Source organism: Hippocampus bargibanti, linkage group LG13 (genome assembly GCF_051943395.1).
Source record: "Hippocampus bargibanti isolate YZ-2025 linkage group LG13, ASM5194339v1, whole genome shotgun sequence".
Taxonomy (NCBI): domain Eukaryota; kingdom Metazoa; phylum Chordata; class Actinopteri; order Syngnathiformes; family Syngnathidae; genus Hippocampus; species Hippocampus bargibanti.
This window is the reverse complement of record NC_142746.1, coordinates 3,331,728-3,346,181: the sequence shown is the minus strand read 5'-3', so window position 1 is coordinate 3,346,181 and position 14,454 is coordinate 3,331,728. Positions and strand designations below refer to the sequence as shown.

Sequence of the window (14,454 nt, the reverse complement as noted above, 5' to 3'; positions counted from 1 at the left end):
TGCTTGCTTCATCAATTGCGAAAAGGATTTGAAAATTGCGCGACGCGCACAATAGCCAAGAATTATAATAATAATAATAATAATAATAAATTTCATTTCTAAGCACCTTTCAAAACTCTCCAGGTCACTTTACAGTCACAGGATAAGTTTTTCTGTGGGTGAGCAGCGGCACCCACACGCGCTAGCATTCACTCAACCCGCAAGTATCTCAAATAGGTAGAAAGCTAGCTAATATATAGCTAATAGCTAGCCAGCTAGCCAGATAGATAGCTAATAGCTAAATAGATACACATTTTTGCACATTGTCTGGCATTGAATGAGTTAAAAGGATTCCCAGAAGTAATTCAGAGAGAAAGCTAGCTAGCAATTCGATAGCTAAGTAACTCGGCTAGAAAGCTAGATAGCTAATAGATAGCTAACAGATAGCTAGCGAGGTCTTCACTCAACCCGGAAGTAACTCATATAGAAAGCTAGCAAGCTAATAGACAGCGAATAGATAGCTAAGTAACTCGGATAGAAAGCTAGCTAGCTAATAGATAGCTAACAGATAGCTAGTCAGGCCTTCCCTCAACCCGGAAGTAACTCAGAAAGCTAGCCAGCAATTCGATAGCTAAGTAACTCGGATAGAAAGCTAGCTAGGCTAATAGACAGCTAGCAGATAGCTAGCTAGGCTTTCATTCAACATGTTGTGATGTAATGTCGGAAAAGATGCACATCTGCTAAGCTAAATGTTGAAAACAAACACAAAACTGCAGCATCCATTGACGAAAAAACATTAGCATAGACCGACATTTAAAGGACAACCGACGTCTCCGGACAAGTTGTGTCCATAATTTGTAAAATGGCTTCAAATGACTTCTACCGGGCGTATTTTAAAAAGATTCCATCGCATATAGCTATATTTTACGTTTTAACACTCGCTCTGAACATTCAGGAAGTCTTGTTTTTGAGTTGGTGACGAGTCCTCACATGACGTCAGAAAAGGACCGCCTCCTGACCGAAAAAAGACGCATTGTAGCGTCTTTCCATCACGTCAATGTATTTTGCTGTACTTTTTTTTTTTGAAAACCGTGTGTTACATCCAAAAGCCGCCAGCAGAGGGAGTCCAAGCTCCATGGAACGAATTTATCAGCCTGTGGAAATGGGCTGATTCATTCCTCACAGCTCGGTGGCCATTTTCTTGCCTCTTTTTGGGTGAGACATTCCCCCCCGCCCGTTTGCCTCAAAATGACACGGAATAAATTATTTAATCGATTGCAAACATGTATGTTTTCCTCTTCAGAACTATTTGAATCATATTCATAACTGGATGTGTAACAAGAAAGCATATTATCCGAATCTGAAGCCATTGTTTTGATTCTCCAGCAAGCTCAATTTTTTTGCAGATTTTGGACACTTTAAGTCATTTTTATTGGTGTTTTGCATTTGAATAAAAATATCATACTGCGTGTTTTGGGTATTTTAGATGCTATAAAACGTTTTTCTCATGTCAGTTAAAAAACAAAAAAGTGACGTCGGTTGCCCTTTAACTTTTAATTTATGAAACTTTTTTTATGAAAAACTTTTATTTATTCTTAACTTTTTTATGAAAAAAACAAAAAAACACACAAAACAGGATCCAGCAATAAGTCAACTTAACGACTCCGAGTTAAAATCACTTCCACACTCGTTCTTGCTAAAATATTAGCGTACCTTCTATTTTGGCCTCTCGAGGACTTGCACACTGCAAGAATCCAAACTAGGGCGCAGAAAATTCTACTGGACCCTCCGCACCCTGCCCACCACCTTTTCCAGCTACCGATCCATGCGCACCAAATCCAGCAGACATTTAAACAGCTTCTTCCCCCAAGCCATTAACTCTTTGAACTCTTTGAACTCTTTCAACAGTAGCCAAAATGGAACTGTATAGTGCCACTTAGCAGTTTTTTTGACGATGATACTAGTGCAGCGTGTTCTACCGGAAACAAATTCCTTGTGTGTTCTACATACTTGGCAATAAAGATGATTCTGATTCTGATTAACTTATTCACTGCAATTGGAATTCATTCAGGAATTGAAAATATGACATAGAGCGCCATTCCCGAATTTGTTCAGGTTTTGTTTTTTTCATGCCTGGGTGCCGATAAAGCGCTGGCCCTGGCCTCTCCAATATTTTTTTGGTACAGCATTTCCCCTCCATGTAAGCGCTTTGTTCCAGCTTCAGCTGGTGTTAAACCACTATATAAACTAATATGTATTTATTGCATTGTATTTTGGACAGTGGTTGATTTCAAGCTCAGATAACTCCTGACCCCTATCATTTCGGAATTAACTTTTTTTTCTGCTGAAAAGAAGAGAGTCTAAGATTTTTTTACGCTGCATTGAATGTTTATGTCATTCTAACACTCAATATTCTGTGGGTCCTATAATTCAAGTGACAATGACAAAAATCCTGGCACTGGAGTGGACACATTTTTGCACATGTCTGGCAGCGAATGAGTTAAATGGAAAAAATGAGATAATGAAATCATAACTGAACCACACCAACTGAATGGCTGTGGTGCAGCTGCTCTGTATGGCCACAGGAGGCAGTAGAAGACTGACAGACTTGTTGATATAACTCAGCTCCTCTCAGCTCATCAGTACAGCACTCATTTAATTATTCACCGATGATAAAGAATAGATTAAATGCATGTCACAATTTTCACTAACAAGTAAAAAAAAGGATATCAAGCTTGTCCTCCAAAATAAAAGCAGTTTTTTTTTGCTTTTTTGGGGTGTGTGTGTGTGTGTTTGAAAATAATCAAACTGCTTTCACAGAGGCGGATTTAAATGTGAGAGGTTTTCTGCTGAGGCACAAATGTGTACAAATATATGATAAACAAGATCTCGAAATGATTAATGTAGGTACGCTACAGTGACCTATAATCCACCGCGATTGTTTCTGTCCAGTGTACCGAGCGCACTATATACTCGCAGTCGTATATCATTGCATTTTCGTGAAGAATGTAATTGTTTTTCGTGGGATTTTCCAAGCTATGCAATTCATGATGACATATTACACGTTTCCCTCCATGCTGGTTCTTGAAATTTCCGAATACGACGAAAAATGGCGGAAAAATATGATTGAAGTTTACGCTCTTTTTGCCAACACTACAGTTCATAAAGGTGAGTAAGTTGTATTTTAATAACTCATAAAAGTGGTAGAATATGTTTTTCTCCATAACTGCCAGGTTTCAAGCAAAAATAAGCATTAGCATATATATTTCTAGAGCTCAAAACTTTCTTTCCTAGTATTCAGTGACAGCCATTCGCTTATATTTCCCTTTAGGCATCAATTATTGAAGAATCCAGATGATGTAATATAAATACAGTAAAGTCTCGTGATATCGATATCGGTTATATCGATAGTACTGCTTATTACGATACTATTTCTATGAACGCAAGGAGAAAATTTACATGCCACAGGATCGGATATATAGATAGTCCGGTTATATTGATATTTTTTCCGACTCCCGAGAATATCGATATAACGAGACTTTACTGTACATCTAAATGATCGCTAAATCATTCCAATTAATAACTTAAATAACTAAAATAGTGACCGTGTTCAGATGTTCGGTCACAGATTTTCATTGTTTTAACTGTGTAATTACAGGCAGAAAATCCCCTCATATTTCGAAAATAATGTAAAGGTTTTCTGAAAAATGAAAAAAACAATTATTTCCTTATAATTTGTCATAGAACAATAATCTAAATACATCATTTGAAAGCTATTTAAATGCACTTTAAGATGGAATTACAAAATGTGTGATTAATTATTATTGAAAAATCTCTCACATCCCGAATTAATGGCCTGCCAACGTTCGCGATGACAAACACGATTTTTTTTGTCCCGAGGGAACCAGTAGTTGAACGTTCTCGTTTGGCAGCAACACAAATCAAGACAATCCACCAGGGAGGTTGGAAACGACGATCTGAAGTCGCGGGTAATTTTTCAATAAAATATTACGCTTTGGTTTGCTTAGTTGATCGCTTTGAGAAGAACTGAGGTGCATATTAGCAGCAGCAGCAGCGGTTTTGGTGGTGAGCGCGTTTTCTTACGCTGGAAATGGGGGGCAGCCTGTCTCGCTCTCTACTCTTCAATCCGTCCATCCTTCGTCAATTGTCGCCCCGCTGTCGCTGGCGTCCAAAAGTCTCCTAAAGTGTTGGTAAAGTGGCCCGAGTGCTCATTGTTGTCTTCTCTCCGCCGATGTCGCCGACACCGCCGCGTCGTAGTTGTCGCGCGCGCGTCCACGCGTGCGCGCGCACAGACAATACGGAAGCTTCTTCATGTCCGGTCAGAAACAAAAAAAAAACGAAGTCAAAGTAAAGAAAACAGCGACAGGAAGACACATAAACGAGTCTTTTGTTGGTTACACGCCATTAGTAAGCAGAGTAACCAAAAGACGGCTGTGGATGGCTGCCGCCATGTCGAGGAAATGGGAGGAGCCTAAAGTTGGATTTGAGGGAGGACTCTAGTTGCGGTGGTGGCGCTTCACGTGACCAACCAAACTCCTTAACTCCTTCAAAAATCTATTCAGATTGAAATTAAAATTGTCCAAATAAAATAAATTATAATACATGCACATTCAACATGTATTTTTTAATCATCTATTTTTTTAAAAAAGATATTCATTGCAAATAATGTAATCTGGAAATAGGAGATGCCAGCGATCGGCCGCGAGCTTCCGGTCGGCAGAATGCCTACCAACACAACAGTTGTTAGCGAGGGCTATCATTGTTTTGTAAGCTTATGTGTTTCATTTACGGTTTACATTATCAAAGTCCTCCATTTTAGTACAACAGTGATATCGTGTGTGGTTGTATAAAACTTCAGCCATGTTACCTCCTGATAATTCAAAGAAAAGGTATTAGCAAGCACAGCATCGGGAAGATGACGGGCAGACGTCAGCAAGGATCCTTGTGCCTCAGTTTGACAATATTATGACAATATGCTGTCTTTTTCTTCTTTTCCTTTCGGCTTTTCCCCTCAGGGGTCGCCACATTGAGTCAATGTCCTCCATCTATCCCAGTTTTGTGCATCCTCTTCTCTCACACCAGCTACCTTCATGTCCTCTTTGACCACATCCATAAACCTCCTCTTCGGTCTTCCTCTCAGTTTCCTGCCAGGCAGTTCAAGGCTCAGCATCCTTCTCCCGATATAGTCACTCTCTCTCCTCTGGACATGTCCAAACCATCTCAGTCTGGCCTCTCTGACTTTCTCTCCAAAGCCTCTAATGTGAGTTGTCCCTCTAATGTACTCATTCCTGATCCTATCCAATCTGGTCACTCCTAAAGAAAACCTCAACATCTTCAGCTCTGCTACCTCCAGCTCTGCTTCCTGTCTTTTCTTCAGTGGCACTGTCTCCAGTCCAAACGTCATGGCTGGTCTCACCACTGTTTTATACACTTTCCCTTTCATCCTAAACCCTTCCATCACACATCACACCTGACATTTTTCTCCAGTCGCTCCAGCCTGCCTGGACACGCTTCTTCACCTCTTTTCCACACTCTCCATTGCTCTGGACACTTGACCCCAAGTACTCAAAATCCTCCACCTTCTTTATCTCTTCTCCCTGTAGCATCACTCTTGCACTTGGATCCCTCTCATTAACACACATATATTCCGTCTTGCTGCGACTGATCTTCATTCCTCTCCTTTCCAGGGCATATCTCCACATCTCTAATTTCTCCGCCACCTGTTCCCTGTTCTCGCTACAGATCACAATGTCATCTGCAAACATCATGGTCCAAGGAGATTCTTGTCTAACATCGTCTATCAGCCTGTCACCCACCATAGCAAACAAGAAGGGGCTCAGAGCTGACCCCTGGTGGAGTCCCACCTCCACCTTGAATTCCTCAGTCATACCGACAGCACACCTCACACCTCACCTCTTACAGTCATGATGCATGTCTTGCACCGCTCTGACATACTTTTCCGTCACTCCAGACTTCCTCATGCAATGCCACAGCTCTTCTCTGGGCACCCTGTCATACGCTTTCTCCAGATCTACAAAGACACAATGCAATTCCTTCTGACCTTCTCTGTACTTCTCTATCAGCATTCTTAAAGCAAACACTGCATCTGTCGTACTCTTTTTTTGGCATGAAGCCATACTGCTACTCAGAAATATTCACTTCTGCTCTTAGTCTAGCTTCAACTACTTGTTCCCAGAGTTTCATTGTAAGGCTCATCAACTTTATTCCTCTGTAGTTAGTACAACTCTGCACATCTCCTTTCTTCTTAAAAATGGGCACGAGTACACTTCGTCTCGATTCTTCAGGCATCTGTTCACCATCTAAGATCTTGTTGAATAACCCAGTGAGGAACACCACCGCCACCTCTCCAAGACACTTCCATATCTCGATTGGTAAATCATCAGGCCCGAGTACCTTTCCCCCCTTCATCCTCTTCAGCGCCCTCCTCACTTCATCCTTGCTATTGCTTGCTACGTCTTGGTCCACAACAGTCACGTCTTCTACTCTTTGTTGCTTCTCATTTTCCTCATTCATTAATTCTTCAAAGTACTCTTCGCATCTTGCCATCACACTACTGGCACCTGTTAATACATTGCCATCTCTATCCTTAATCACCCGAACCTGCTGCAGGTCCTTACCATCTTTGTCTCTCTGTCTCGCCAGCCTGTAAAGATCAGTCTCACCTTCCTTGCTGTCCAGCCGAGCATATAAGTCATCATAGGCCTCTTGTTTGGCCTTTGCCACCTTTACTTTAACCATGCGCTGCATCTCCTTGTACTGCTGTCTACTCTCGTCCGTCCTCTCACTGTCCCACTTCTTCTTTGCTAACCTCTTTCTCTGTATACACTCCTGCACCTCCCCATTCCACCACCAAGTCTCCTTATCTATCTTTCTTCCACTCGATACACCAAGTACTTTCCGACCTGTGTCTCTGATTATGTTCACTGTAGTTTGCCAGTCATCTGGAACGACCTCCTACCCACCCAGTGCTTGTTTTACCTCCTTCCTAAATGTCATGCAACACTCTTCCTTTTTCAACTTCCACCATTTTGTCATCGCTTCAGCCTTTGGTTTCTTCATCTTCCTCACTGCCAGCATCATCCTACACACCACCAACCTATGCTGTCTGGCTACACTCTCACCAACCACTACTTTGCAGTCACTGATTTCCTTTAGATGGCACCGTTGACACAAAATGTAGTCTACCTGTGTACTTCTGCCTCTACTCTTATAGGTCACCCTATGTTCCTGTCTCTTCTGAAAGAAAGTATTCACAATAGCCATTTCCATTCTCTTAGCAAAGTCAACCACTATCTGTCCTTCAGCGTTCCTCATCTGGAGTCCAAACCTGCCCATCACCTCCTCATCATCTTTGTGTCCTGCGCCAACATGTCCATTGAAGTCTCCACCAATTACAACCCTCTCACTTCTCTGGATGTTCTGTATGACTTCATCAAAGTCCAACCAAAAATTCTCCTTCTCCGCCAGCTCACATCCTACTTGTGGGGCATACCCACAAACAACATTGAACATCACACCTTCAATTTCTAGCTTCAGACCGATCATTCTATCTGATACTCTTTTTACTTCTAAGACATTCCTAACAAACTCCTCTTTTAAGATAACCCCAACTCCATTTCTCTTTCTGTCTTCACCATGATAGAACAACTTAAACCCTAAGCTTCTAGCCTTACTCCCTTTCCACCTGGTCTCCTGGACACACAGTATGTCTACCTTCCTTCTCTGCAACATGTCAACCAGCTCTCGACCTTTACCTGTCATTGTTCCTACATTCAAAGTTCCTACTCTTAGTTCTATACTCTTGGCGTACCATTTCTCTCTTTTCCTCCGGGCACACCTCTGTCCTCTCCTCTCCTTCTTCGACCAACAGTAGTCAATTTTCCTCTGGCACCCTGAATGAAGGTCAACAGTACCAATGGCGGCCGTTGTTAAGCCGGGCCTCGACCGATCCGGTATGGGATTCAGAGGTTTGATTCGCATATTTGTTTTGGTAATCTATTTTACGTCGGATGCCCTTCCTGACACAACCCTCTGTATTTATCCGGCTTGGGACCGGCACAATAAGACACTGGCTTGTGCCCCCTTGTAGCTACATTATTATGACAATATGCTGTGCTCTTTCAAATTTGCATCCCAAGTTGGTTTAATTACTTAACACAACTGACATAGTATGTTCTGTTACAAATGTTCTAATGATTAAATATGATTCAGAATGTCAACAGACACTACAACTGTCTCCAAAAAACAATACGGCGACTGTTCAACATTGTAATAAAACTGGATACACGTGTCATCTTTCTACGTATTCATAAGCTTTGAGGGACTAATATGCCTTCAAACTATCGTGAGTGAATTGTCCGGGAGTATCGACGAGGTAAAAATAAATATATCAGTGAAAGTAATGTGGATCGAATGATGTGAAATGTGAAACAATGATGGATCGTCAACCCATCCATTCTTCAAATTGAAAGGATCCAGCAATTTACAAGTACCGTCACAATATCTCAGCTTCTCAAAGTATCGCCCTCAGACTTCTAACGGTAGCTTTCGCACATAATCGGAGTATTGTTCAGATTTCATGCTACAGTAATTCGCTTTGTCCATACTCTCCATTGTTGTTTTTGCCTACCAGCGAGAAAAATCATGTGATTCGTGACGTCACCCCCGTAAACAACTGGCATCTCTTATTAGGGGGGAAATGTTGTACATCTAATTTATCACGTATTTCCGTATAGTATTTGATAATATTTTATCGGCATATTTTTGGAGAGCAATCAAAATATTCAAAATCAGAAAACCTTTATTCGTCCACAATGGGGAAATTTGCAGTCCACAGCAGCAATTTGAAAGGGGATGGGGAAATGTTTGTCTTGGATTGGATTGGATTGGATATGCCTTTATTAGTCTCACAGTGGAGAAATTGCAGCAAAGTGATGAAAGGAATGAAAGTAGAAAAACGAAATACATGAGCTTGTCTCGCGGCGCCGTCTTGAAGTCAAAAGAACAAAAAAAAAACTAAATAACAAATAATATGACAGCATAGAACACTATTTCTGGAATCTTTGTGATGACATGAAACAGTTCTAGATGAAAGAGGAGAGAATCAAAGCGTCTTTCCACCAGTGGATCAGGGACATCATGGTGGAATGTGCATGTCAACTACAAGCTTCTTGTCTTCTTGTTAATGCAGTAAACAATTTCTGAATACATTCATTGGAAAACTAAAAATCAATGAACGCTGTTTATTCATACAGTACGCTTAATTTTGATTGACATATGACACGATCACTAAAACAGTGAAAGAGAAATATTAGAAAGTCATTATTTGACATATTTGTTCATTTAAGTTATATTGACACAAAGAAATAATTGACACAAAGAAATAATTGGTTAATTTATTTATTTTGGGTAGGCTGGCACCTGTCTGCCATTTAAAAAAGTGTACACGACACTCCGATGTATAAAAAAAGTCCATCCAAAAGTAAATAATTATCCTAATAATATCATGATTTGTATATGTGAATTAAAAAAAATCACAATCAACGAATCAATTACCATTATTAATGGAAAATAATATTGAAGCTTTTGTCTTAATCCTGGACCCTTTTTAATTTGAAAGCCCTGATGGAAAGTGACGTCATGGTAGTAGCTAATGTCATTGACTCGTCATACTTCGTTACGTCTTCGGTATCGTTTCCTTGGAGTTACAGCACACACACATTAACATATGTGCACACATATAAAATACAAAAAATAAAATACACAAGTTGATGTCACATTTTTAAAAAATGAAAATTTTGACGTTTGTAAGACGAAATATTGTTTCCAATTAACGTCATTCTTATGCAACGCTGATGACGTGTAAATTTGAGGCGCGTGTATGGCGACAGTGGAGGGCGCCATTTCGCCATTATTAACTCCCATCTGAGCTTGTGTATGCAAAACCTTAGTTTTTCGGTGTCTGATGAAAAGTTGCTGCCTTATGTATGGAAATGACCCAGAACAGGTCCTTCCCAGTTCCAGTCTTTGTGACTTGTTTGGATGAGTTTACGTCAAGGGGTGATCAAATTAGGTAAACATCAGGAAGTCACCCGGTAGCTTCGCGATAAAGTGCAAGTTGCGCAACAGATGACTTTTCCGCCATCTGTGGACATAAGTGGCATTCAGGCGTTCGCTGGAGTGATGTGTCGTTCGCGAACGAGCCGGTTCTTACAGCTGGATCTCTGAAGTGAACGAATAGAGATCCCTAACAAGGAGCCGGAAACAGGAGCCGACTTTTTTTTCTTTTTGGAGCCATTTGAGCAGGTCACTGGAGATCAGTGTAGACAGGTACAGTGGACAAATATCACATTATGCTGTTATTATTCAATTATTATCAATTTTACTAGTTGGGATTATAGCATTATTAATATGAAACGCAAATAAGTGACAGCTGATCATCAGACCAGAGTAACTACAGGGAAAGTAAAAGTTAGCATCCACTAACTCTGTGCATAAATAAATAAAGCAATATAACTACAAATATTTGATATGGTGTATTTTTTTAGTAATTCGCTTTTCACATAATTTTACATGATTTTTGGTAGTTAATTAATTTAAGCAACAACAAAAAAACCTGGAAAAAAACTGAGGGGCCATTTGGGAGCCAAAAGAGCCTTATCTCTTTAGTGTGCCGAGCCAAAAGAACCGACTCTCTTAAAAGAGCCGGAATTCCCATCACTAGTTCGCTGCTATGGACACGTGTGGCACGTGACCTGCGTCAGAATCTGACAGATTTCACAATGTCAGAATATATATATAAAGACAAACTACGGACAGGTTGCCAGTCACTGACATTAATAATCCATTTCATTTCAAGTGCCTTTCAAAACTCTCAAGGTCACTTTATAGTCACAGGGTCAGCTTTTCTGTGGGTGAGCAGCGGCAGCCACACGCGCCAGCGTTCACTCAACCCGGAAGTAACTCAAATAGAGAGAAAGCTAGCTAGCTAATATACAGCTAATAGCTAGCTATCCATTTAGCTAGACAGCTAATAGATAGCGAGCTAGATAGCCAGCTAATTAGATAGTGAATACATAGCAAATACATAACAATAATAAATAATATATTTCATTTCTAAGAACCTTTCAAAACTATAAAATATAGCTAATAGCTAGCCAGATAGATAGCTAATAGCCAACTAGATAGCTAATATATAGCCAGCTAGATAGCCATATAGTGAATACAATACAATGGATCCTACTTTAGCGCTTTAACAACAGCTGCAGCTGTAACAAAACGCTTCACATAATTGTCAACGCAAAGGAAAATAATAAACACAACACGAAGATAAAAACATGGACAGTTGTGCATGATTTAGAAAAAAAAATAGGACTGAATTTTGGTAGGGTTTGGAACGGATTAGGCCATTTACATGGAAAACACGTCTTGACGTACAACTTTTCGAGTTGTACATATACATATATAGGTAACATTTTAACTCATTCACTACTGACCTGCTGCTGTTTGCAAAGAAGCCGGGAAGGACGGTGGACATTATGTATTTACGGTGGACATTATGTATTTACTTATGTGTTTATGATGAGATGAGGTTCCTACTCACATTGCCCCTCCCAATGACCCAATTCACAAATTATTAGTCTTGAACCGAACATGCTAAGACGTTTATAACGAGCCAGGAACACGCCAACTCCACGCAGTGAGGCAAAAACCTCAGAACACAGAAGCAGACACGGCAACCACGTGGCCGCCTGACACAAGCGCTTGATACCCAAAGTGACAAACAAATGTCCTCAAATGGACTTAACCCCAGTTAGCATGTCATCGCTAAATGAGCTATAGCGCAGGACACCGGTGATTGATGAGCAGCCGTTCGGAAAAAGAGACGCTTAGTTCACGTTACCCCGCCGGGTGTCAACGCCGTGAAGTCAAGGCGCCCAGGCCGCATTTATCTTGTGAAGTGACAAGTCGCCTGAGGGTTACGATTGCGGCTTTTATTTGGAAGTCGTTTTATTGAGTACAGATCACATGGCCTGATATTACTTTGGACTTTTTAATGTTTTTTATTGGTGACAATGACCATTCCTAACCTTTACTTATTATAGCAAGTGCTTACATATCACAGTAATTATTTATTTCAAATAGGTGTCAAAGTCAAGGCCAAAACTGGCCCACCACATCATTTCATTCGGCCCGCAAAAGCAAATCACGCATGTCAAGTGCCATGATCATTCATCAAGCTAGCCAGCTAGCTAGCTCTCTTTCTATTAAGCTAGATGGCCAATCCCTTATATCACAGGTGTCAAAGTCAAGGCCCGGGGGCGAAACCGGGCCCACCCCGTCATTTTATTTGGCCCGCGAAAGCAAATCAAGCATGTCAAGTGCCATGCTCATCTATTGAGCTAGCTAGTTAGCTCGCTCTTTATATTCAGCAAGATGGCGAATCTCTTACATCACAGGTGTCAAAGTCAAGGCCCGGGGGCCAAATCTGGCCCGCCACATCATTTAATTCAGCCCGCGAAAGCAAATCAAGCATGTCAAGTGCCTTGTTCATCTATCGAGCTAGCTAGCTAGCTCTCTTTCTATTCAGCAAGATGGCTAATCCTTTACATCACAAGTTTCAAAGTAAAGGCCCGGGGGCCAAATCTAACCCACCCTGTATTTTATTCGGCCCGTGAGGGCAAATCAAGCATTTCAAATGCCATGCTCATCTATTGAGCTAGCTAGCTTTCTTTCTATTCAGCAATATGGCTAATCCCTTACATCATAAGCAACATAGTCCAGGCACGGGAGCCAAATCTGGCCCGCCACGTCATTTTATTCGGCCTGCGAAAGCAAATCGAGCATGTCAAATGCCATGCTTATTCGTCGAGCTAGCTAGCTAGTTCTCTTTCTATTTAGCGAGCTGGCTAATCCCTTACATAAGAGGTTTCAAAGTTAAGGCCCGGGGGCCAAATCTGGCCCGCCACGTCATTTTATTCGGCCTGCGAAAGCAAATCGAGCATGTCAAATGCCATGCTTATTCGTCGAGCTAGCTAGCTAGTTCTCTTTCTATTTAGCGAGCTGGCTAATCCCTTACATAAGAGGTTTCAAAGTTAAGGCCCTGGGGCCAAATCTGGCCTGCCACGTCATTTTATTGGGCCCGCGAAAGTAAATCCAACTTGTGAAATTTTATGCTTGCTAAAATCCGAACCACATTTTCAAATTGTCCCATGAAATTGGACGATGCTTGCTGAAGTTTGAACCAAAATTTCAACTTGTCGTATGAAAACCACAATAGTCATTATTTTTGATTTCAGATTTGAAAATGACTTGTTGCATTTACTGTACTCACATGTTTCGTTGCTCAATGCCTCCCATGAGGTAAATATAATGTGAAAAATACTCGCTCAATTCTTGAGACATTTGACAGGTGGCCATAGTGCGGTCTGCATGATTTTGGCAGCACGCCAGGCACCTGCCACCATGATGTCACCAAGCTCAGCTCACCAAGCTGACGTTCTCGTCTCCAATAACCGTTGTCATCTCCTGGAATGTAAAGCACAGCACGCGCACAGCCACGGAATGACCTTTTGACCTGCAGACAAGTCATATGGCATGTTCACATGTCAGCGACGCCGAGCTACCGGTTTTACTGCTTGACATTCTCGACAGGTTCCTCGAATGCGCCCGATGGAATTCTTTCACACGCACAGTGTGACGCTTGAGAGGTCTACTCGAGGTCACAAGACCACAAGAATCCACAGGCAAAGAGATGATCAATAAGGTTCTCGTCATGCAAGATGGCCGCAGGTGGTTTGACTTTTCCCGATCACAAGTAAACGGCCATTCATATCGAAATAACCTCTGACCAACTATGCTCTGGTTTTCAAACGACTGCAATAACAGATGATTAAAGAAAGGAGCGTCAGCGCAGAATCCCGATCCTTGTGTGGAACGGCCGCGGCTTGGAATTGAAGCGGATTTACATCTTTTCAACAGTAGCCAAAATGGAACTGTATAGTGCCACTTACCAGTTTTTTTTTTTTTTTTGACGACGATACTAGTGCAGCGTGTTCTACCGGAAACAAATTCCTTGTGTGTTCTACATACTTGGCAATAAAGATGATTCTGATTCTGATTTTCAACAACGGATGCTACAGTTTCGTGTTTGCTTTCAACATTTAGCTTGTAGCAGACATGCACATTCCACCGTGATGGGTCTGATCCACCGGTGAAAATGCAGCTTCGATTGTCTCATCTAGGACTGCTTCATACAACAAAGCGGGTGCAGAAATTGCTTAAAACTAAATGATTGTGTTATTTGATATTTAGCTTTTTGTTGTTCTTGTTTTTGACTTCAAGATGGCGCCGCAAGTGTGGCTGCCTTTACAGCAGCTCCTCTATTTTGTTTTTCTACTTCTTCCTTTCCTTTCCTCTTCCTATCATCACTTT

The 14,454-nt window shown here is 41.3% G+C and overlaps 1 protein-coding gene and 1 long non-coding RNA gene across 3 annotated transcripts in view; one reads left to right on the top strand and one right to left on the bottom strand.

Annotated features, from left to right (window-relative positions):
- Nucleotides 1-4,456, bottom strand: part of hectd2 (HECT domain containing 2) — a 45,790-nt gene extending 41,334 nt beyond the window's left edge. The window contains exon 1 of the mRNA XM_089011413.1: nt 4,084-4,456. Coding sequence (XP_088867539.1) covers nt 4,084-4,134 — 51 coding nt within the window. The 5' untranslated portion in view covers nt 4,135-4,456. The remainder of the gene's footprint in view (nt 1-4,083) is intronic.
- LOC148889044 (uncharacterized) lies at nt 3,525-14,418 on the top strand. Of its 2 annotated transcripts, none has more exons than XR_016116820.1 (3): nt 3,525-3,968; nt 13,675-13,812; nt 13,909-14,418. It is a non-coding gene; the product is annotated as an uncharacterized LOC148889044 (long non-coding RNA). The 2 variants fall into 2 exon arrangements; XR_016116819.1 differs by lacking the exon at nt 3,525-3,968 and adding an exon at nt 9,440-10,350.
- The last annotated feature ends 36 nt before the right edge of the window (nt 14,419-14,454 follow it).